Below are 27,052 nucleotides of genomic sequence, written 5' to 3' on the forward strand. Positions count from 1 at the left end.
TTTTTATCTTATTTAGAGTATTCATAAGCATTTCTCGCAAAATATTTAATATACAACATTATTATATTAGTTTGTAATAACTTGGAATACAATTTTATCACAATTAAAAAAATATAACTTTACTAAAATTATTGATAAATATTTAGTAAAATTTTGAAATACTTATTAATGTTCCATAATATTGTACAGTAATTTCAAAATTTTTTTTATTGCTTGTTGCACTTTCCTTCTAATTATATATAGTTTTCACTGTTTTTGAAAAATATTTTATTGCACTAATTTTACTTAAATTTCATTCATTTATATTTTTAGATTGAGAATACTAAAATTGTAGCATCCATCATCATGGTCTGTAATTCCAAAATGCAATACTACGAGGGGCAAGTAAAAAATAAGGTTCCCAACGCTGTACACTCGCCGCGCGAGATACTAGGACAAATCCTGCAACACCGCTTTCAATGTTGATGCCTCTTACTCCATTTCAACTACCTGGAAGATCTCTGCAAACCTTAGTGCCAGTCTAACAGCCATCCATGATGGAGCCCGCAATCACCGTCACCGCCAGGTGTGAAATCCGTTCAGTAATTAACTTCCCGTAGGATAGTTATAGTAATCGCAAAAAAATCGAAAATGAAAATTTTTATATATCTTTGCGTTTCAGAGGTTTCTGAACATTTTGGCATACCTTAGAAAAATGGATGTATGTGTGTGTGTGTGTGTGTGTGTTGTGTGTGTGTATTATGTATGTATGTGCGTGTGTGTATGTATGTGCGGATACAAATTTTCGTCGACGATTTCGGGAACACGGATCAACCGATTTGAATAATTCAAAAAACATTCGATTCGTATTGATAAGGAGACGTGCTGATTAGTTTTTGGCAAAGACAGGTCTAGCCGTTCCAAAGATACGGGGCAAAAGTGCCGAAAACGGTAACTCAGTTTTTAAGAGAACGGAGTGTCCAATTTGAATAAGTCAAAAAACGTTTTACTTGTATTGACAAGATGAAGAATTGACCAAATTTTCATAAAGGCAGGTCTAGCGGTTTCGGAGATCTAATGAAAAAAGTAAAAAAAAATGCCATTTGGCGGTCAAAAATGATCATTAGACATATGCACATCAAATTATCAGATATTTTATAGAGATTTTAACAATAAGTATGAATTTTGTTTACATTCCTATGGTTCCGTACCAATGTTTACGCGTTAGACGGCGACGCGGCGCTTACGCGCTTTGATATTTCGTCTTTATGCAGGTAAAGCAGTACGATTGCTTTGAAAAAAGGTCAGATCTTCCAAAATATGTCAAAATAAAGAAACATTTTTTTTCAAAAAAAAAAAGAAATTTAATTTTTTTTTTTTTAAAAAAAATTTTTTCAAAAAAAGTAATTTTTTGTCCAATTTATAGTTTCTCAAAAATCTTATTTTTTCGAAGTAAATTTTTTTCAAAAATGTTAATCGTTTTTAAAAAAAAATAATTTTTGGTACGGGAAGTTTCAGCAATTTGCCTTAAGGCACGATGCCTTAATTGCCTTAAGACAGAATTCCACTTACAGCTAGTTCGATTTTTAAACGCGAAGAAGCTTGCTCCTATTGAAATTCATAGACAGTTGGAAGAAGTTTATGGCAAAGCTTGCATCAGCGTCCAGCACGTCCGCAAATGGTGCAGAGTAGAGATGGGTAACTCACTCCGGAGTTATCACTCCGATACAACTCCTCCCTCGGAGTGAATCCGAGTGGAGTTGTCTCATCGGATTTGTCATATCCGACTTCCATAAACTGGTACTGTCTGTACATAAAACGTAAATCATCTGTTACTGCACTTTTGCTTTGGGAAGCAAGCTGTCGCTTCCTCGTCTCAAAGGCAGTTTTATGACCTTTTAGGTATACGTTTTTTTTTCCAGAAAATACAAAAGTATTACTTCAAAGATACAGAACAATGAAATTGTGTTCAAGTGTAAGGGGTCATATTTCTAACTACGACAATCTTTGGACGTGAATGACGGCATTCAGGAATATACATACCGAAAAATACACAAAACAAAATACATTTAATTTGGTTTTTCCATAGCCTGAAATAACAATACTTGTGCAAAATATATCAGTGACGTCAATAGTATTTAAGCAGCAAAAAATATATAGTATTAAATTTTTTACTTTTACACAATTATATAATTGTGTAAAGGTAATAATATGCTAATCGAACTACCCGATATAATATTAATTCTCGAATGGAAATAGCAGAAGAAAAAATTAGAAAGCAGAAGTATTATTATTTGGTGAAAATATTTTATGATAAATGTTTTGTTTTTTATTACAAAGTTTACTACATCATTTTTATATAAAATTATCCCAAAAAATCAATTATTTTATCATCAAAAGAAAATAATTAAATTGAATTTGATTCTCAAGTTTTGCATTTTTACTTTTGTCAACACTGTTAAAATTACGAGTCATTGAGTCGATCATGTGGTCAACCGAAAAATTTTACAACTCGTCATTTATTTGTGAATTTTTTAGAAAAATTATTTTATTGATATTTTTTAATTTTATTTTATTCATAAATTTTCATTTCAAAAAATTCAATGAAGAATACAACAAAATTTGAATGAATACAAATCCTTATATGCATAAACAACGCACTATAGAATACATTTGTGTCGAGTATTTCGGTTTCAAAGTTGTCGAAGTCGTGGAGTTGTTAAGCGCGCTTAATAAAATAAAATAAAATTAAAAAATATCAATAAAATAATTTTTCTAATAAATTCACAAATATTAACATAAATATTCACACATTATTAAAATATTCAACATTATTCACGGATATAACTCCTCCCTGAAGCGGCGTCAAATCCGAGTCAATCCGGCTTCGGATTTGATAAGCCCATCTCTAGTCGTGGCGAAGATTGAGCGCATTCTCCTCGAGGATCAAAAAGTAACGCTTCGGGAGTTGGCTTTACAGGTTCCTGAGGTTTGTGAAAAAACCATCGACAACATTTTGACTGAAAAACTTGGTTATCACAAGGTGTGTGATCGGTGGGTTAAATTTCCCCATACAGCCATGATCTTGCTCCCATCGACTTCCACTTGTTCTCGAAATTGAAGCAACACTTGGATGGACAACGCTTCAGTACAGTCTTTAAGCACATTGGCGGCCTAGCGGCGGAGTTCTTCGAAGCGGGTTTTCAGAAGTGGATAACTTGTTAGAAAAAATGCGTTGAAAGATCATACATATTTAAGTAAACATATTTATTGCAATAAAAAATACCTCAACCCTGAAAAAAATGTTCGAACCTTATTTTTTACTTGCCTCTCGTAGATTAATATCGAATCACGTGCAATTGAAACGATAAAAATTGTAATATAAATGAGAATTCCAAAAATATAATATATGAAAACAAAATATGTTCTTGTATATACTTTTTATTATAACATGGTTTATATGTAATGTAATATTTTATATCATAAACAATCTTATGCAATATCGTTCATCGCATACTACATTATGATATAAACAATATAAATTCATATTATGTATATATGACAAATCTAAACTAAGAAATTCGTATCACAAAAGTAAATTCTCCTCTTATATAAAATGTAGGTACTAACACATCAATATATAAAATAGATCTAGCATGATTAATGATAAATTATATATACTATTTTAATTCATACACTCACAAACATACACATCCATTTGTTCAATTTTACATCAATTATAAAAAATATAAAATATTGGTGGTGTACATACTTATAGTCTAGTAATATATAATGCAGGAATAATATGTTATAACAATTTTGAATATATATTCATTTGACTAACATTATTTGATTGAATGAGTTATTGATAATTTTCATTGTCAATAGTAAAATTTGATTTTAAGACTTCAATAATCTTGGATCTAATTTAAAAAACATCTGCAATATCCATTTTTTCAGTAGAAAAAATATTATTTAAATATCGTAAAGTCGAGCCAAGCTTGAATGAAGCGGATTAATGTTTCCAATAAATGTATTTAAAAGTATTAAGATAACATTATTTTAATTACTATATAGATAAAAATAATTTGGTATGCAAAACCGTTAATTGAAAGTTCATGTTCTGTGAATGAAATCATCAATACCATTTACTTACAACTTCTATGATCATGGTGAAAAATAATATAGCTTTTATAAAGTTTTATACAAGATTCTTCTTAGAAAATAAGATTTATTTATAAAGAAAATGTTCATTTTAATTTATTATTAAAATGACATTTTCAATTACATATTAGTATTACGGTTCAAAACATAAAACACATAAACGCTTTCAACTTATTCTTGTAATGTATAGTTTCATGTTGTATTATATAATTCTAAATAATGGCTTTCAATTACTTATATACTATGTCATAGGCAAGATGTTACTTTTTATGTAAACAACATAAAATATCAAAATAATATTCTAATTTAAAACTAAAAAGTGTGATATGTAATGTGGTAATTAAATTCGATTACAAGAAAAAAATTGCAATATTAGTTGATATTACAACATACGATTCAGTCTATAGTGTTTTGAAACACTCAATGTTGCTAAATCCTCATTTCCTTAGAAATTTTGAAAATAATGAAGCAGTACTAGATAAATACTAAAATTGCTAACAGAGATATTATTTGCTCTAAAATTAAAATACTGCACTTATCACAAGTAACCTAACTTAATATTAATGGTTCTCAGTTTCTATAAAATTATCTCTTCACAGGCTAAATATTTACTCACAAATTAATAATATTCAGCATATCTAACTTCTATAAAAATCTCATAAACCATTTACATTTTCATAATATAGATATGATAAATATAAGTACAATCTAGCACCACTTATTCCTAGTAATATATCCGTTCCGTATCAATTGAATAGAACCAAATATTTTTTACTTATGAGCGATAATAATATGTTTGAAATGTGGAAATAGCATTAGCGAATAGATCTTAACTTCAGCCTCAGTACTAAATAAGCTACCAACCTTAAAAATATGAATAGCCCGAATAAAGCAACGGCATCAACCCAAAACACTGCTTGGTCCATAGTCATTTCTTTAAGGAATTTCTTGGGACTTCTAAAGTGGCAATAAGCTTCAGAACACTTCAGTTTCTGTCTGTCGAATCCATATACAGAATACATGGCACCTTCAAATCCGTATCTAACATAACTTACATACGTCAGCCAGCTTAAATAGCCGGGTATGGCATTAAAATTGACAAAGAATCCTGAGAATAAAACAATTGGTATTGTAGTAATTGGCCCAAGATAAACGCCTGTCTCTATACTCATAGCTGCTCCAATTAGCAAACCCAAACTTTGGGCAACTAGAGCTGTCAGGATGCAAATGGAGACAAACATGAAGACTCTTTGTGGTTCTAGAGGCTGTGATGTCATGTAATAGACTACTAAGACATAACCGCTTGTGAACACAACCTTTAATGAGAAAAATGAATTAATAAGGTTTATTGATAGCAAATTAAAGCAATATGTGAAAATAATTCATTACTATTATTTTTACAATAATGTAAAGTAGTTTCCAAAGAAATATAAAGTACATATTTCTTTACTATATTAACTAAAATAAATTACAAATATTTATGCAATGAGTCAATGTTGATCAATATGTATAATTTGTATTTATGCGGTACCCCGACAGACTAGTTTAATTCGTTCCGTGCATATATAAGTGCAATGACTAACTATTAAATAATTCACTTAATAGCCAAAATATTTCTACGATAGGAAAATCATTATTACAAATGATAAAAATTTTCATATATCCATTTTCTATTAACATTTATCAAGAAAACTTTTGTTCGTATGTAAAAGCAACTAATCGCTTTATTGACTCGTATGTCAGGGTATCACCATTTTAAGATAAATCGTAACGAATGTGAAAAATTACTTACTTGGAATGGTAGATCTGCAATCGTTTTGGCCAAATAAAATGACTTTAAGGAGTACCAATAATTCAAATGTTCTCTTATAAATACCGCCATTTCTGTTGGAACTGAAAATATGAATGATTTATTTTAAAAATATTTTTATGGTAAACTTTATAACTATAATATCACTTCTATTGTATTTATATTATTCACATTTAACGGATGTATTGAATGTAAGAATGTTCAAAGTAAAATTACATTTTTTTATTCTTTCTTAAATTGAATTTCAGTTAAATAATTATTATTTATATTATTCAAAAAATAAGCTTATGTGCCAAGATTACAACTATATTACAAATTGTTTTCAAAATCAAAGTATTTCGAGGAAATAATGAACATTTTGCGCAAGGTTTAGATATCATTGGCAGGTGTAGCAATAGCAAAAATTTAAACCTCGACAAAATCCTCTCTGTAAAGGGTCTTTTTATACATACAATAAAAAATAATACATATTATACTACAAATACTAGTATATTATATGCCATGCAGCGTATTATACGAGTACAAATAAATATTGTCCAGAAATGCAGCCATTACAAACGGATTCATAATTCATGAATGTAATTATAGTACAAATGGCTTTAGGCGTATTATTAAATATTTTCATAAAATGATCTTAATCATTCATTATGCTTCCGACAAAAATTTAAAAAAAATTAAGTAATATAAATAATCAATAAAAAGTATAAGAAACTTACAAGTTAAAATTGTTGGCATCATAGCTGTGAACATGGTGAACATAGTTGTGAAAAATACACATCCAGCATTGCTCATCACTTTGGAAGCTTCGTCCCCGATGTCATAATAAATCAATCCTATTAGAATTCCAACTACTACATGCGATACCAGTCGCATTTGCGTCAAGGTTTGATCTCTGAATATCGTCAAGAATGTTCGTTTTAACAAAATCCAAAACTGCTGCCATCCAGATGTCGGAAATCCAGTTCTGGTTGGCATCGTTGTTACGCTTTCATTAGAATCTAATAATGAAGTAGTGCAGTTGGCAGCGTTCAGTTGTTTGGGATTGGTGGTATCGCCATTCATTGGTATATTTACAATAGTGTTATCTTTGTTGGAGGTTTTTTCGTTGGATTTCGGGATTGGCGGTAATTCTTTCTTCATAATGTCGTTTGTTATTGGAGGCGGTCGCGCTGTTTCGCGGTTCCAAACATTACATTTGCCGTGGTTGACCGCCATCACAAGCTTGTGGACACATTCGCCATGCTCGCCACATGCAACTTCCATAACTAAATAAAATAAAACAATATTAATATTATATTCTACGTATCAAAAATAAATTCAATTTAAATCATGTAATCAACATTTAAGCGTACTCACCATAATCCGCTGGATTGTGATAACTCGGACATTCATATCCCAAAGAAGCCAAAAATGGAACCAATCCATTAACTCTCCCTTGGTATATACACTGCCCTTCCGCCAGCATATAGAGATGATCAAACATCTCAAAAAGTCTTGCAGAAGGCTGATGTATTGTACATACTATTGTTCTACCACCTCTTGCTAAAGACTTAAGCAAGCAGATTAATTGAAAACAAGTAGAAGAATCTAATCCTGATGTAGGTTCATCAAAAAACATAACAGGTGGATTATTAACTAATTCCAGTGCTATGGACAATCTTTTTCGTTGTCCGCCTGATAGATGTAATGTTTTAGTATTGCTACATTCTACTAAGCCCAATGTTTCAATAATTTCATCGACTACAATTCTTTTTGCATTGTGCGGTGTGTCTTTCCCTAATTTTAAATTGGCAGACACCATCATGGCTTCGCGCACTGTAATGTAGGGAAGAAGGCGATCATCTTGCATAATGTAACATGAGAGTTTTCGGAAACGGCGTAGATTACGTTCTTTGCCGTTAATTAGAACTGATCCACTAAGATGAGATGTTCTGAAAAATGAAAAAAGTATGTAAGTACCGATGGATAATAATTAATAGTAAACCGAAATTATAACTTCAATAACAAACTGAAATTCTGTTTTCTCAGTTCATAGATACACATATCATTTAATAATTTCAGAGTTATTTTCACCATTAAGCATTAAATGAAAAACATTTAAATCATTTATTATCCGGCAAGTAATATAATTTACGATCATAAAAGAAGTGCAGCAGAAAATTTAAAATTATATTAGATGTATTTCTGAAATTTAATGACCATCACTGATTCTAAAGAATAAAATATTTTCAAATTCCGCAATCATATATATGATAATAACAATCTAACGACATGCGCAGTACAAAGAAAAAAGAAACGCAATATGAAATATATTTTATCTAAAAAGTCAACGTGATGAAAGATGGAAATTCATAATAGAAAATATCATTCCATCGAGTAATCCTTTGTTGTTTTATGTTATATGAGAATTATATTTGTAAGTTTATCATAACATAAATTAAAATGCATCTGTTTCATGGAATTAAATGTTATAGTTCACGTAAAATATAAAACCACAAAATATATGTACGAGTATGTATATATTTAATATATACTATTTCACTATATTGTATATAATGTATATATATATATATATATATATATATGCAAAATACATATATACATTATATATATATATATATATATATATATATATTTTAAGGAAATAGAAATTCATTGTCAAAAGTAAATTGTTGATATTCAACAAATATTCGCTAAATGTTAATTTACACCAAAACTTCAGGAAATGAAAAAGGTGGTCTTGGAAGCATTTTTCCATACAATTTACAGTTTAGTTGTAGTTGTACATAGTTGTAGATTTAGTTGGAATGTATTTATTGAAAGTAAATGAAATTATATTGTAGATACATGATAAGCCGCCATAATAATATTCATAAATTGGTTGGAGCTGTATCATTGCTGCTAGTTTCGCATTTGAAATGGACATCAATAAGACTTGAAGATAGGTGTGAATAAAATATGTATGTAAATCCAATAAAATATTTCCAAGAGGTTTTTCATAATATTCTGCTTTTTCACTTCTATTATTTCAGTTTTAAGTAATACATTGTCAAAAGTTTTGTGCAAAATTATGCTAATGTGAAGATATACGCCTGGCGGCTATGATGTATATATTTTTCTATATGTACTTGTGATGTCATGTGGATTTTTCCATCTACGATGCCAAAATGTTTTAAAAGCTTTAAAAATATGTTTCAACCCCGTTGAAACTGTGATAAAACTATAAAAGAGATGGTATACAGCATATGCTAACGACTTATTAGAAAAAATATTTATTATATTCATACTCACTTATAACCAGCTAAAATATTCATAAGAGTACTCTTTCCCGCTCCTGATGGGCCCATAATAGCAGTCAATTCTCCCGACCGAAATTTTCCATTGATTCCTTTCAAGATCGTCTTGTATCCACGTTGTCTACCTTCAGATACTGAATAGGAAGTGTCTAAAAATTGGACATCAACCGGTGGCCTCCTGGGTAAATGGGATAATGTCACCATGGGTTTTCGACAACCGTTCGGACTAGTGTTATTTGGAATTTTCCGGACCAATTGATGGGCTGCGGCGATACTTCCATTGCAGAGATTGTTTTGTGAACCACTAAAACAAAACAAAAATTATATAAACATATGTTATAGAAATATAAAACTATTTATTCATTTGATTGATATGAATAATAATAGCAAACTTTACGCTGGAAAAACAAATTTGTTTTATTAATTAAAATATTTTGTAAGTAAATAAAACTGCATGTGAAATTTTTAATCAAGATGCAGTTAAACGTAGGAATTTATAAAACTGTATTTAAAATTATGAAATTTTACTTAATCTAAGCTTTCAATATGGACAACTTATTGGCAGATATAACTGCTTAACACAAAACAATTCCATAATAAATTGCCATATACAACAATATATTTTGAGAAAATGCTTTACAAGTTGAAGTTCTCATTACAATAATATGATATCTGCAAATTCATATGCTAAATATTATACAGTCTATTATTATGTCAGATATTACTATTTATATTAATATTACAAAATTGTCAACACAAATTTCTAATGTGGCCAAACACTAATATATTTCTAAATTAAGTTCAAGGTTTATGGCTCACTCAGTAACAGTAGAAAAGGTTGGTGTAATACGATTAGAAAATAGTTTGACAAGATTGACGCACACAGGTGTATATATATATATATACATATAAATATATATATATATATATATATATATATATATATATAGATACCTAGGTATATTTACTAATTATAAAAAATAATTATATAAAATATTAGTAGATCATGTAATTAAATTAGCCAACAGTTCAAAATTTTTTGATTCTTTTTATTTTAAAGTTACTGTTTGTTGATCAATTATTTACATTATTTATAAGTTTTTAATATTGTTGAATGATTTTTATGTAAGATTAACAGAATTAAATTTCTACTTATTTACTTAATAAGATATATCCACGTTCATACTTGGTTGATACACAATATTCATTCTCTTAAATAATTTGAAGATTTAGAACTTCTACAATCATCGAATTATCTCCATTTTTTACTATTGAGTTTAGCATAAAATTAGACATCATTAAATTTTTAATTTTTTGGAACAGAAATCAGAATATTCGGTGCATTGTATAATATGCATTTAAAGACAAACCAATGATTGTCTTTATGCTTTTTTAATTTGATGACACATTTTGCAATATTGGTCGCAAGGGCCATTTTTACCTATATATATATATATATATATATATATATATATGTATATATATATATATATATATATATATATATAATAAAGCGAGAAGTTTTTCTTCAGATGGTGAAATAATATGATAAAATTATTTCTTGGGCATCCATCCAGTAATTAAAAACAGAGAACATACGTTTCGGGTCTTGATTTGACCCATCTTCAGTGCATACAAATACATTTGAAAAAAAAAACATAAAAACACACGAAATTGCACGAAAAAATAAAAATGAAACAAAAAATTGATAAAACGTCGAGTTATGATAAATTTTAAAAAATTGTAAAATTAAAATAAATAATATATTTTATTATAAAAAAGCTTATTCCAAACGAACATGTTGTCAGCTTGGAGAATGTATTACGTATCTGTTTTTAATTTACTGGATGGATGCCCAAGAAACAATATATATATATATATATATATATATATATAATATATATATATATTATATATATATATATTCCTAGGTATATATACTACTTATATACGAAATATGAAAAATAATTAGTATATAAGTAGTAGTAGATACAAACACTGTCCAACTATTTTATGATAAAATTTTAAATATAATTAAACGTCCTAGCTTTTTCATCTCTTTTAATTTTTCATAAAGACGGAAACTCTGATTTACTATAAATATAATGTATATGTACTTTTTAGCACATGTCCTTATGTATATAGCAGTTAGTAATTTCGATACAGTAATAAAATTTCACTACTCCACATAAGATTGCCCTCAGATATTTCCTATCATCAGTATCGATTTGCCATTACAACTCCTTTTATCATCCAAGGTCAAGTGTCAAGCTTTATTTTTGGTGTTTGGCGAATTGCCAAATTTGTCTTCACATTTACATAGTACATAATGCCCTGACGCATATGGCAGATGAAGCGATGATCCTCATTAAAGTTTCTACCGAGGATTAATCACAACAATTTAGAAAGCGCTCGTCCTCAAATTACTTCGCCGGTTGCTAGCTAAAGTCACCTAAGTAAAATTTATTTAGGGCAAAGGAAGTCAAAGTTTTGGGCCAGTGTAACAATATAAAAATATATATCAGATTGATATAATAATTAAAATTACTATAATATTCTATCTCTATTTTCAAGTGATGCCACTAGTGATCATAGCTCTAACCACTAAGGTACTATGGTGCAATTCATCGACAATGTGCAATTAATATGAAATAATATATCACAATATACCAATTAGACATCAAATAAAACATAACCAGATATAATATAAATGAAGATAAATAAGATACTTGAATTATTGGTATCAAATTTGTAAATATCAAACCCATAAACAAATTATCCTATTCATTATGGTTTTAATACATTACAAGTCGCATTTATCGTCTTTTCTTGTGTCCCATGAAAATATTTCGAACAAATATTTGAACTTTTCATATGTGAAACATAAACCTAATGCAAAGAGTGCAGAACAAATCCAAGAATAATCCGCCTGAATAAGATTATAGCTGAAAACTGGACGTGGATTTGACATCTGATGCCTTTAGATGTATAGTCATATGACGTGAAATATATTATTAAGAACAGCTTTATACATTTCTTTGTGGTGATAGTCATATAATCTTTCATAGAAAAAGTATTGCAAAGCACATATTATGAATTTTTCAAAAAGTTAATAGTACTTATAAAGGAGTAAGGGACAGTAATCAGGGGCAACGTTTTCAATTTATGATGTTTTTGAAATAAATTTGGCAGTATTAATATTCCAGAAATACATCCGTTACAAACTTTAACAAATTCGTAGAACTTTCATTTAATTTTGAATTTACCATTGATCATTTATCTTATGTTTGTGAGTTGACCACATTTGCTCTAGGTAAATAACGTCTGAGATTTTTGCGGCGACGACAAATCACGTTTGGACAAATAATATAAATTGTTTAGTAGTCTTACAGTAATTTATTATTGAATGACCAAACACCGTTGCTCATTTGACTGACTCGACAAGGTCATTGACAGATATATTATTGTTCCCAAATTTAAAATCGCATATATTATTACGGGAAATATCAAATATACATAATAACAGATCCGTGGGCTATAGTGCATGAAAAAAAAACAGATTTTATAGAGATTTCGGGCTTGCCCATCAGAGGTCCCGGGTTCGATACCCACTTCGAGCAGCCTGTTGTCAGACAGCAGTGACAACGATTTTCGCTTGGAAAAATAGATAGCGTTATGTTTCCAAGTGAAAATAGCCTTTGCCCGGCATTGCTGCACCAATAAAAAGTCAGCCATATTAGATTAATTCTAATAACAACAATCATCAAATATGGATGGATTAACCATTGGGTTACCATCTAAAAAATACGAAGTAAGGAGAAGTTTCAGCCCAACAGCTTATAGGACGTAAGGTTCTGAATGCAGAAAATATAAAAAAGAGAGATTTCATAGATAACAATATAAAAAATCGTATAGTTTTATTGGATTTCCAAATAAACTTTACATAAAATAAATGTATAAATAATCTACATGGATGCGAAATTATGAATAGATTACTGTTATAAATATATGAAAGTTATTTATTTGAACAGAGCAATAACAAATATATCTAATGTAGAAAAGTACTGGCGTAGGTATGTAGTCTAAGTGGTAAAGATTCAGCCAACCACAAGGTTTATGGTTCATATTACAGTTGGCATATTTTTTGATATCAAGCAGTATTAGTATCCATTAGAGCTTAAAAAATATTTGTGGGCAACAAAAGTGAATCTAAATGAAAGTACCCTTGATGTCCATTAATGCAAAAGGTGAAAATATCATCAAATTAAAAACACGAAACTATTATGTTGCCCATAAATAATATATTATAAAATATAACAAAAATATAATAAGTCATTGGTAAAAATATTCATCACAAAAAATCATAATTATCAGAACAGATTATAAAAAATGCACACCAAATTAGGATCTCTGTTCAAAGAAAGGACAAAGATAAGATTGATAGCAGAAACAAAAAAAAAAAAAAAAATGTTAGCTTTTAAAAATGTAAATAATTCGGTAGTTTTTTTTGAAGAGTATGAATGTTATGTGCGAATTAAGTATAAGCCCAGTACGAACATGAATATTATACTGTTCTTATTTTTTTGCTTTATATTAATTTAATTCAAGCATAAGTATTATTCAAGAACGTTAAAAATTTAGAAAGATTAGAAAATTAACAAATAGAAAATGCGATATAAAAATTCGTATATTGTATATAATTATAAGTTCATTAAACTTTATTGAATTATTTTTTTCTGTTAATTTTTCTTCGATGACAAGATCATTATATTCATTAGCAAGCAAAATAAATGATTGTGGATTAAAAGTGATTACTTAATCTCTTGCAGCAAAAATTAAAGAACTATTTTCAAAGTATACACTATTCTCGATAATAAGCAAGTACAGCATAGAGCAAAAATATCCCAATCATTTAAAAATGCTATATATAAACCTAACTCTATATTTCGCAATAAATTATACATCACTTTCACACAATGTTCATATAAAATGCATTTTTGCATATATTCGGCTCATACGTAAATCACAATTGCTGAACGTTCTATTATTACATTTATAGGTATAAATATTTACTGGAATACATACTCTATGAAGCAAATTCAGGTGGCAAAAACTATAAATTATTTATGACATAATCGCAAATTTTGCGAAAACGGAAATAAAGCGCGCACTCTCCGCGAGCTAGAGCGTTTATTGATCCAGTAGGTCGTTGCTCTACTGAAACATTTGCCATTCATAGCAAAAGCTATTGAAAAGTTTTTTTTTATTTTGAATTCAAATTATAGTATTATAGGCACCCCGCTAGTGGAATAAATTGAAATCGATACGACGTCGAGATTAGAGTATTCAGTTTCAGTTTCATTCTGTCCCAAACATCAGTTCAAAGAGATCAGAATCTCGGGTAATGTCAACATATAAAGCTTTAGAGTCATCATATTTTCTTTTCCAGTTTTAAGTGTAGATTTTACCTTATATCAAACTTATAGATGAACGTATTACAGTAATAGTTTCTTGGTGATTATTCTTAATGTAGAATTTTGTTTATACTTATAATTTTTACTAGTTAAAAATTAAATATAAGTTTATATTTTGCACAACAAAATATTTCAAAAATAATTTATGTAGAAAAATAAAATGAGTCTTTTATCCAGCGATATAAAATATATAATTTTATAGCCATTTTTTCATAAAATATATAATATATATTTTATGAAAAAATCTTTGTAACACTAAGCAAACAAAAACATATACGAGTATACAAACTTGAATAAAAACTTGATATTTTTTATTTTTTGTATAATATAATTTCATATTCAGAAAAGTAGTTAATTTTATAATTATGAACATCTAGTAAAAAAGTACTGAAGTGCTTTCTTATGTATTAATGTCCAAAAAATTAATCAACGTAAATCGTTCAACGTTTAACAAAAAAATAAATGAAACGCATCGAATAAATATTCAACGAACAAGTATAACGAAATACATAAAAAATTGAGTTTAGTATTTAATTTTGACCAGAGTAAATAATTTGTTTAGCAAATGATTACTACTTTTACTATTTCAGCGCTAAAATTTAAGAAAACGATATGCAGATGATAAATAACTTTTCACTTCATTAATAATGATCATATTAGAAATGATACGAACAAATAATGAAATAATAATAATAATAATAAAAACTCATTCACACAAAGTAAACTCGAATAAAACTTGGACAGAGAAGTATGCTTATACTTAAAAAACAAACAAATATTATATAACTTAAATTATAAATAAACAAATTTTGTCTTAAATTTTGCTTTTTTTCAGCTAAGAAAGCAAAACAAAATTTTTATAATTTGACAATAAACAGCGTAAACTTTTCTTCAAAAATCATATAATTGTCAGTAACAAAAATGCAAAACATCTAATATTAAAAATATATCTAAGAGTGGAATTTGTTTGATGATTATTTATCTATTGCAATAATCCTATTCTCAAATACAGATAATGATGCTTGCTAGTCATATAAAATGTTTACAACATTGCTCACTAGATCATCACATTTAATAGTGCATGTTCATAAAAGGTGAATTTGAAAGATGAAAAATTAAATTTAATTCAATGACATAAAACTATTTCGGAGAGAACTTTAATGATATCTCATATATTCTTGAACTTTTGCTCAAAAAGCTATCCTCTCGAGATTCTGTGTCCGCCCTTTCCGCGTTCTTAGTCGTTCAATATAAAAAAGTGTGAAAGTTCATAATTATAGTCCTACATTGTTGGTGGTAGTAAAGATATTGATAATAAGAATTTTCGTAATATCTTTTGAACTTTTGAATTTTTATAATCGATTCAAGATTTTTGTCTAAGACACGGGCATTTGGGTTAAAAAAACAAGAAGAAAAACTTTACTCTCATCTGGTAACTAAAACAAACGACTAGGACAATCGTCGCACAAGTCGATTAAATTAAACCGCAATGAATGGTTAAACTTTCAGTTAAATACACTAGCACACACTTGATTTGGTGCCGATTTACAAAACGTTAAAATTACCAAATCGAATTTTCTGGGAAACATTAACTTCTTTGTCGGGAATCTACTAAATCTTTGGTGACGATTTACAAAATTTTGACTAAACGCGATATTAGCAAATCGGATTTTTTGGCAAAAATATACTTTTTGATGACCTTGACTAAATATATGTGTTGCCAATTTTATTACATGACTTAATAATTCATGTCTCAATGTTTCCATTGAGTCTGAAATTCCCCATTAATAAGCGATAGATCATTGTGACGCAATGAATACAAATCATCAATGTCCAGATTATTGATTTCCCGAAAGCTTTCGTGTTTCACTTCAGCATAACTTTAATGCGATTATGAAACAAAAGGCCGTCATAGTGTGATGTGGTAGTCTGAATTTCGCTATCAAATAATATTAGTAGATGGAGCGATAGGAGAAAATAAGCTATTGTAAAAAAATAATTGAGATTGAATTATATTTGTAAATTTAGCAAAAGACAACTTAATGTAAAAAAAACTTGACTATGAAAATATAATATGCATTGTATTTATACTTTTGGATTATAAAAAATGGGTAGTACTGGCCTAGGGCGGGGTTCCTGAGCTGAGTTAAACTTTAACTCGATTCAGGGAAGAATGGTGTGAGAGATTTCACATTGCCATTTACCCGATCAAAAATGTGTTTTCAATTGAGAACACATTTTTGATCTGAGTTTTGAAGTAAAAATTGATATCACTTCTGAATGATGTCAAGTTATCCAGAGCGGAGAATCGAACTCACGACCCTGTCCACACAAGGCAGTGTGCTTAACTGTTACTTCAAGGAAAACTTTTGAAAGCTAATAATAAATCTGTAAGTATCAATGACTATCATATTTACCAATTTCATGAAATTTGGAGGATTGGTTTATTTTGCCCCGCGAATGTATAAGCGAATAATACAATATGACAATAATAAATTAGTTTTATTGGTACCAAGCTGATAAAAGATAGTATATCAAAAATCCTATCAAATACATTGTTCCTAGTTTGTATTACATGAATAGTATAAAACTCTGAGTTTATTTATATTTTTCTAGCAATATTTGTCTAATGGTTTTTGTATTAAACAAATTGCAGCAATTAAGTTAAAAAAATCAAATTTTACATAATATCGTAAGAAATATTTCAGAAATTTGCCCGCCACTATTACAAAGTTAGTTGTTTTTAAGTTTCCAAAAATATTTCATAGTTGTTTATCGGTTCATATGGGAATGGAGTATTTATTTCTACATTTTTGCTTTCAGTTGCAAAATCTAACTAGAATTATATAATAATAAATCACCAAAATAGAATTAACTTGATCAGTCAAAGTAAGCCAAATTACTAAATTAAAAAAATTTATTAGTAATATATTAAATTGAATACTATAATTAAATAGTTAGGTAAATGAAAACTATAGCTGAATTTTCAAATTCTGCACAGGTGAATTTATTACAAATTCAAATGTGACATTGCTATGTTGAACTACTTCCAGAAAATCTACATTTCAAACAACTGTTTGACATATGAGAACCAGACTGAGTGGCTGCAAATCCTTGCCAAGTCATTTGCATATAAAACACAATAGGTTTCAAATACTAAAATATACATAATATATGAAATATTGTTATTTAACAAGCATTTGAAAACAGAGGAATAGAAAACATTTTTTTAAGCCAATAATATCCTTATCACGCCTTTTTTTATTTTGAAATTTAATTCATGTCAATGACAATTTTATAAAAAGTTTCCAATAAATTAATGAATTGATTGATTGGAGGTGACCTGCCTCTACGTAATAGCTGTTTTTTCCTGAACTACTACAAATATTTACATAAACTTTTCCGCAATAATTAAACGATCGCTTTAATAATAATTTCTATACAATTTAAAACGAGCACATATTTAATTTATACTTGGTATTCCAATCGCACAATATTAGAAAAATCAATAATAGTACGTTTCAACCAAAAATTATGGACCTAGTATTATATGAATAATAATAAATTAACTGCCTAGATTTAATTTAACTTACATAGGACAAACGAGCCAGAACTTAATATAGAAATTACAACATCACAAAAATAATTTGCTCGGTGACCACATTAATACTTCAAAACACAATATGGATTAAAACCGACTCTGCAACATTTTGAAGAAAATGTATGTGTGTGTTATAAGAAAAGCGGAAAGCTTTTAATAAATGGTTGTTTGACTTCCCTAAAGTAGATAGTTTTATTAATAAGCATTTTAGTACGAATACTAAGAAAATTCTGCAAACTATTCCGCGGCTCTACTATTAATATTCGATCCTAATTCATACATTATTCAAGCCAAGCGTAACCTTTCGTAATCAAGGTATATATGGGTCACAAAGGAATTCTGTATAGGCGAAGACTATAAAGCTATAAGGCACTAATTTGACTAAAATAGAATCGACATGAATTTTAGAGGAAAGCGAACTTTCGAAACGAGGTTTGTATACATTTTTCGATAGCAATTAGCTATCAAAGGCAGGACGTAAAAATAGAAAAGATACAGGTACACGAAAGTTGTACAACAGCCTAGATACCATAGATTTCACAACAGATAGAATCTGAAATATGGTTTTATCATGAAAATTTATAGTTTTATAAAAATTAAAGTTCTCCATCACTTTCTCGAAAAAATACTTCGTGATTTAAAAAAATAGAAGAAAACTCATAAAACAAATATTTTTTTCTATTACCTTTCAAAATATTTTAAACACATCATGAATAAAATATGTGCACAGTACGAGTATGCCCATAAATTGAGACATCACTATGTAAAAATATAATTATATATAATAATAAAATATGCTTCGTCACATAATTTGCAAGTCTATTTAACATTGCATCTTGTCATATGTAATAAATTCTTTCATACGATGTATAAGTTTGCATTTTTCATACACACGAATTTTAAATATACAAAATTCTTTGAATATAAATATTATGTATAACATCATCGAATTGCTGTAAACCATAATAATAATATTCTGGATATAAAAATTTTGATTCACAGAAAGCTATCTGACAGTATTGATAAACATAGTAGAAATGTTTTAAATAAACTATACATTTTCTGTACAGTAGTGATTCATCTTGATGACTAAATGTGAAATGAAACTGAAGTGCATTTAATTTAGAAAATAGAAAATGAAGTTCTTTTTTAGAGTTTCAGATCGGTGAGTAAATTATATGATAAATATGGGCTCTTGTCAGTCTAGACAAGCAATCGCCCTGACAGCAAATTAAATTGAAGTTTCGAAAATTCAATTGATTTTGACTGTCAGTTTAGTGTATTTTATTTACTTATTAATACAAAAGTTGGCCTTTGGAATAAAGCTATTATATTGCTCTACGTGAAGTTTTAAAACTCAATTTTCTGTTTGGTTTGTAATTGTTTTTTAGTTAGGAAACATTTTGTGAACTGAAAACGACGCTTAGCAAACAGATTTAATACTTTGAACAGGCAACTCGTAATGAACAATTTAAATATGATATAGCATGTAATATTTTTATATCATGGATTACTCATAATACTATTTTTATTATTAGAATAAGCAAATTGTGAGTACTATTTACTTTTAATTTTCAAACGAACTATAGTTAAAACATATGGTTTTAAAAATAAATTTAAAAAACTCATGTAGTAGTTTTATCATTTTTCACCTCTGTTGCTAAATACGCATTAAAACTAAATGCAAGTGAACGTTTATTATTGTAGATATGATTTCTATGGCTGCATTCGATTACATAACTGCGTTTCTCTACAAGAAATATTCATGATAAATTCTTGGTGTGACACGGAAATCTAGATCATTCAAAAATTATGTACAATTTATTTTAATTACCCGACTGTGAATAAGGTATGATGTAAACGAATCTGCAGTATATGCTATTCTAAAGTAACGTTAATTAAATAAATAATGATGATGGCATATGCAAGGTAATAAAAACACCAGTAAAGATTTAATTTTTGAATATTATAATTGAAAATTTTGCATTTTATGTGAAATATTGTTTCTTTACAAAGTTAATTCATGGTAAAAGATTTACAATTAATCATCCGTCTCCGAGCAAACTCATTATTAAGCATTTTTAGCGCAAGACAATTTTAACACTAGCATACTCCTGAAAGAGTAAGAAACATTTTTACTATTCAGTAAAAATAAAAAAAGCTGAAAAAATTATATAAATCTGAGCTTCCTCAGCAATAAAACATATATCTCACGAATGAAGAATTTTTAGTCACGTTCTTTACTGCTTTACAAAATATTAAAACTGAAACTCAGCATTTCATGTGAAAATTGCAGTCGTTTCTCGGTGGAATTAACTCATCGCACGTATTTGTATAGTCGGAAAACACTATATTTTATTCATTGAACATTGTATATTTAATACAATTTATTTTCAAATGAAAATGCAGAATGTAAAAACAAAAATTGACGTCAAAATATTGATCTTACCAAAAGCAAAGCCTTAAGCACGCAAAATAGAAATGACGAGCATGGAGATTTGCTATACCTTTCGGAAATATTTTATTAGAATTCAGATATGTAAATATTTTTTGAATATATTTTGATACTTGCAAAATGAATAATATGCACACATCTTATTTGCATGATATTAAATTTTATACAATTTTCTTGTTCAATGAGTTTTCACATGGTCGAACATTTTGTAAGATATCGCTCGATTTTCTGAGGTTAAGCTATCAATATATAAGATGATGAATTTTAAGAAAAAAATTCACTCATAAAATAGAAATTAATTAAAAAAGTTCAACTATAGTATTTTTATAATAAAAATGAAAATTTCACTCAAAAACATAATGAATAATTATAAAATCAAATTTTCACATTACATAGTCACATTTTTCTCAAGTGATACAAGATTCTTTTTAAGTTTGAAATTGCTGCTGAATATATTTCACAAATACCATAACTATGCGATAATTTAGATATATTTGTTATGTAAATCATAATCATTTTTATCGACTGAACAATTTTTTTTAAAATGGTTAGCATTTTTTGCAATTACTTAACAATTTAATCAAAATGCACGATAAATTTAAAATTAAAATTTTTCACATAAAATATGATATAAATAGAGTACAGCGCGAATTCTTATATGTATTTTATACTGTGTGTATTTACACGCAGTGCATTTTTTATTTTAAAACCAAAGGCCTTAACTTTTCCGTGTAATGTTTCCTCATATAAGGACGAGATAATTTTTTTTCAAATTATAACTAATATATTCATCTTAATCATTATGACTAGATATATATATATATATATATATATATATATATTTATATACATATCATGTCATAAGTATTTTGTACTTGTCTTCAATTCTTATGTATGAGCGTACGTTGATTCTGATATTTGACGTAGGTTATGGACTAAAGTAGCCATTTGTTAAATATATTACATTCAAAGTTTATGTGCTTTTATTATTCATCATGTCTTTCTATCGATCAATCACAAAATTGCGAGATAAGTGTATTGAAACAGTTTTCCAATACCCGAAAATAGCTAGACTATAAATAGTAGCAGAAAGTCGAAATGTGATATAGCATTTTACATTCATGCTCCATAAGTATAAAAATATTATGATCAAATATTTAAATATAATAAAATTTAGAGCATTCATCCGTTCATCTACTAATAAATTATTGTCTAACTGATTTTTTTATTTAATCAGTAATCTAATTTTTAAGTTAGAATAGGTAATAAGTAATCTAAATTATAAGTTCGTTAAAAGTATTATCTTTATTTACAATTCTAGTAAAACCGGATAATTTCATTTGGGTAAAACCCCATTTTAATAGAAAATTTGTCTTATGTTTCATATTTCTGTTATATGACTAGTGTTATTCTATCAGAAAATAGAGTTCTGGTAGAGTTTTACTCTATCCCTTTTGAACCCCTTTCGAACATCTAGATTAATATTAGGTTCGTCATATTTGGCCATTTTTCTATATGGAAAAGATAATAGAGCTGTTCAAATACATTATATAACATATAAGGAGAAAGTTTGTTAACAGAACTTTAGCACCAGAACTGATTTGCACGCTTGTAAATAAGCAAATTTAGTGCATAAAAATTATCAGGATATGAAATTGTTGAAATTGATAAAAATATTAGTTGGCGAAAAATAATGAGAGGTAAACGTGTTCCAATTCATAACTGGTTTCGGTCATTTGAACTATTATTTGAAATTGATTTTTTCGCTCAAACCAAATTTCTCGCCTAGCAAATTTTCCAATGACGTTTTAAAAGATTTGTACGTGCGAACTATGAACTGACTGCCATGTCAATGTCGTTCGTGGAATCTTAAATAAAAAATAAAATTTTGCGTGTCATGACTCATTTAGCGACTTAGGGATTGTGTAATGAACGGTCACGCACACCAATTATCTGCCATAGCAACATCTGATAAATGGTTTAAGTTTTAGCTTATATGTCAAATAACGTCTTAATTGTTTTAATTACTTTTTCTTTGAACTTGATAGTTCATTATATGACCTTTAGACTGTTCTCAGTGAAAATCAAAATTTGGCCCAACATTTACTTAACACAAGATACAATATTTTGGAAAAGAGCATAAAAAATTATTTTAGTTTGGAAAATCTAGATTTTTAGAACACACATTTTGAACATTGTTTTCTTCCGAATATAAATATTTATTTTGATAATAAATTTGGTTTTGCAAATAAAATTAATAACGATCTTTATGATAGTGGACTGATTTTTTTTAAATCTTCAATTTATCGAGTATATTGGTCAAACTGAATACTTCTTATCATACATTTATATCACATTTATTAAATAAATGCATCAATACTTTTTTGCCTTTCTGCCGATTAACAAGCTCGTTTCAAAACTAAGCTCATACAATTAGCTACTTTTATATAAATCTTTATCAAAACCAATTTGGTGCTATGGTATACAATTGTGGGGTAGTGCTCATAAGACTAATATAAAAATGATACAAAAATTTCAAAACAATTTTTTGAAAATTGCCTTAGGAGCTCCAAAATATGTTCCCAACTGGTTGATTCATGTCGACACGAATACACCTACCATAAATGAAGTAATAACAAAAACAGCACATAAGTATAGAAGATTTCGAGTCGGGACATCACAAATTCTTGAAAATGAAAAGAAATGACTAAATACTATGTAATTTCCTGTCCTAAGACTCTAATATTGTATCTACAAAAATGGAATTTATTTTTATTAGATTGTTATATAATATATCGATTAAAATATTATATAATTGTTAGTTCTTTAGTGCTTAGATCACAAAAGTTTAACTGTTTTCTCCAAATTTAATTAGACTTATGGATGAATTATTAAACTTCCGAAGTTGTGATATATTTTTGACGCAGGAAATATTTATCCTTAATAAGTATCAAATTATTTTTCTGTTCTTCGGAAAACCGACAGATGTTCAACACTTGTGCTATCACACTCATAATTTAAACAACAAGTAACTACAGTTTTATAGCCAAAAGCACTTTATGTACGCTTGAAACAAAGAGATTACAACTACATTTGATGATTAAAATTTATCAAAAAGAAGAAGTGTTGCTCTATTGTGATACACATCAAAATAAAAATTACAAGGTTGCAGTTCAAAACTAGGTTCTTGGAAATATTATTCATCATATTAATTAATAAATCTTGTGGAAATAAAGCCGAACAAATTACATAAACTGGTTTTATGATGGCGTGATCATATGCAGGTTTCTGATGAATGATATTTCAGCAAAATAAAGCATAAAAACTCCGTTATAATTTATACCGTATCGAAATTGCCAGTCATGATGGAGGTTTCAATATAAAGTTTGAATCGCAAAATATAATAGACACAGAATCATCTATTAAAACTAAATTGAAATTAGCATTATTTATCGAAATTTTAATTGATATTATTCGTATGTACTACTATCTAATTTCGGCTCATTATAAATTGTGACTTTTTCTTTGAACTTGTGTTTCTTATGGAATGTTTATAATATATGGTGGACCACTCTGAGTGTGGCACAATAAAGACCTTTAAAATTTTTTGAGAAAAAATAATTGATGCACCAATTCAAATAGTAAAGGATATTATAATAATGTATCGTATAAAAACATAATATCAAAATCATTGTAAATTAATAAATTATAATGCTACTACTACTTCTCAAAAACTATGTAGAAGAATCATTCAATGTGGAAGCTAGAATTTTAGAATATCTTGCCCATTTAAATTTTATTTAATTACCACATTCTGTATTTAGACCTTTCAGTACTTTTCTACGTTAAAATTTCTTTTTATTAATATTTTTCTAGACTTTACACTTTAAATAGAGCTCCACTTTAAATGGCCAACCTTTTACATTGTTTCCCATGTTCCTGTTATAGTATCATTATAAACTGTTTAGTTTAAGAATTAATTTTATAGTTCGTTTATGCCAAAAATTTAAAAAATCATATTCTTATATAATAAATGGAGATGTTATCCAAAAATTAGTCATGCCTTTTACATGATTTGCTCGACAAACTAAACTGTAACGTTCAGAGCTTTCCTTTTGGGTCTTTAAGTTTTTTTCGTAAATTTTTAAAAACCAACATTTCGTTTTGTACAAAATCAGATAGAAATAATTAAGAAGATGTAACAATCATCAATAAAAATCATAGGGATCATTCAGGTAACACAGAATTTTATTGACATCTTGTAAGATCTTATCCTAAAGCCTGACCATAATAAAATAACAGGAAAAAGCCAATTTTTAATTGTACTTTAGAAGTTATTCACTGTAAAATAAAATAATAGGTTCTAAGTTAACGTTTTGTATTATTTCTGATAAATTGACTGGTGTTATTTACAATTAGAAAATACAGTCAATTATTCGACAATTGTAGAGAACTGAGCATTAAAAAATGACAATCATCTTCTTTGCATTAGAAAAATAATGTATAGATTGAAACAGATTCGCGTACAACAGAAGTTTCAGCAAGATACAAAAATTGACAGTTATTTTTTTTTTTTTTAATTTCTAATTCCAGGAAAATTTGAGAACTCCATATGGGTAAGAGAAACCATTTTAACAGAAAATATGTCTTATGTTTCATATTTCAAAAATAGAGATTCAACAGAAAATGGAGTTATAGTAAGGTTTTACTCTATCAGACAGTAGAGTACTTTAATTGAATTATATAGAGTACACTTGATAATTGTAGAAAACTTAGCATTTGAAATGAAAATCGTATTATCACTATTAACATCTTTTTTGAGGTTGCAGATGAAGGAGGAAATTATAACCAAATCTCCCGCAACATTAAATAGACGCGAAAAAATATTGTTATATTATGAAGTAGTTGATTTGTAGAAGGCGCAATTAAGCAATTCCAGAGACACGTTTATAAGGGTAGTCAAATTATCATATTATTGATAGTTACATTGGATAAATGCTATAGCATCCACGTCTAGTATCACACTTATATTTTACGCAATGTGCTTGCCCAAACTAAGGAGTAACTATGGGAAAAGATAAGATTATACGAAAATACCTAAAGAATCGGTAAGTCATTACCTTGTCAGATATGATAATTACGTAAGGGTAAGGTTATATAAAATTAAATTCAAAATAATTGACTGATATGAATGCCATATCTACATCATTTAGCATACACTTTTATAAGCTTTTTATGCAATTTTAATGAACCGTATAATTTAATCTGACATGCACTAACCATGCAAATAAATGCTACAGCATTCACATTTACGAAAGTGTTAACTTCTTTCCATTGATGTATTCTCAAAACCTATAAAACCTTAATATATGTGAAGAGATCAATAAGGATTGATCTATTTATAAATAGTGAAAAAAAAATCTCTTCTTACCCCAAAACTTGTCCATTATTGAGTGATTCCAGTAGCGGCACCGTAGGAGGCCTCGAGTTGTTTTCAGTTTGATAAATGACGGCGCAGCCTGCGCCAACTTCTTCACATTTCACTGAAGCTGGTAATAGGACTTCCACGCATTTTGGATCCGACATTTTGATTTATTATAAACAACTATTATAATTTATTACGCGAATGGCATTAAAAGATTACATTAAACTTTTTTTAAAAGAAAATTCACTGCCGCGATAAAGAAACTTTTACATTTAGAGCTTTTTACACGTAGCATGTATAGTTGATGCTTTTATGTACTTATATTATATTAGCAAGTTTATTGTATAAATGGCCTTATTTAATTTCGAGTTGTTTTAATTTATTGTTATCTTATCACCGTATGTATTTGAGAGATCACAAAAATTGTTTTTAGGTAATTGAATTACTTAAATTTATTGGAGCTTAAGGTTAAAAAATCACTTGTTAAATGCGATGTAAATTATTTTTACATGGATGGTTCTGGGTAGATTTTTTGGTAAATGTATGAATTGTTGCACTTGTTGTATCGCCTTAATCTGGAAGTAAAGAAAATATATCTAATTATATTGATTCATCTATTTGTGAAAATAGGTTTTAGTTAATTGATAGATAGTTTAATTAATTTATACGCCATTATAGCATTTTTGTTAGTAAATATTAATAAAAAGATGGTACGTATGTGCAAAAAATTAATTATAAAAAAGATTAAAATTAAATGGTTTCTCTGCTTGAACATAAATAGTTATACCTCAAAATAGAATAAAATTGGATTTTGCATTAGTCCTACTCTTAATAATTAAAATAATGTC

The 27,052-nt window shown here is 28.0% G+C and overlaps 1 protein-coding gene across 1 annotated transcript in view; it reads right to left on the bottom strand.

The window, feature by feature from the left end:
• LOC113384678 (ATP-binding cassette sub-family G member 4-like) overlaps positions 1 to 26,450 on the bottom strand; it is a 75,483-nt gene extending 49,033 nt beyond the window's left edge. Inside the window, exon 1 of the mRNA XM_026622429.1 lies at positions 26,211 to 26,450. Coding sequence (XP_026478214.1) covers positions 26,211 to 26,365 — 155 coding nt within the window. The 5' untranslated portion in view covers positions 26,366 to 26,450. The remainder of the gene's footprint in view (positions 1 to 26,210) is intronic.
• Positions 26,451 to 27,052: the final 602 nt, after the last annotated feature.

The sequence above is a fragment of the Ctenocephalides felis genome, unplaced genomic scaffold (genome assembly GCF_003426905.1).
Source record: "Ctenocephalides felis isolate EL2017-DRISC unplaced genomic scaffold, ASM342690v1 CF-g0.4_SCAFFOLD_03571, whole genome shotgun sequence".
NCBI lineage: Eukaryota > Metazoa > Arthropoda > Insecta > Siphonaptera > Pulicidae > Ctenocephalides > Ctenocephalides felis.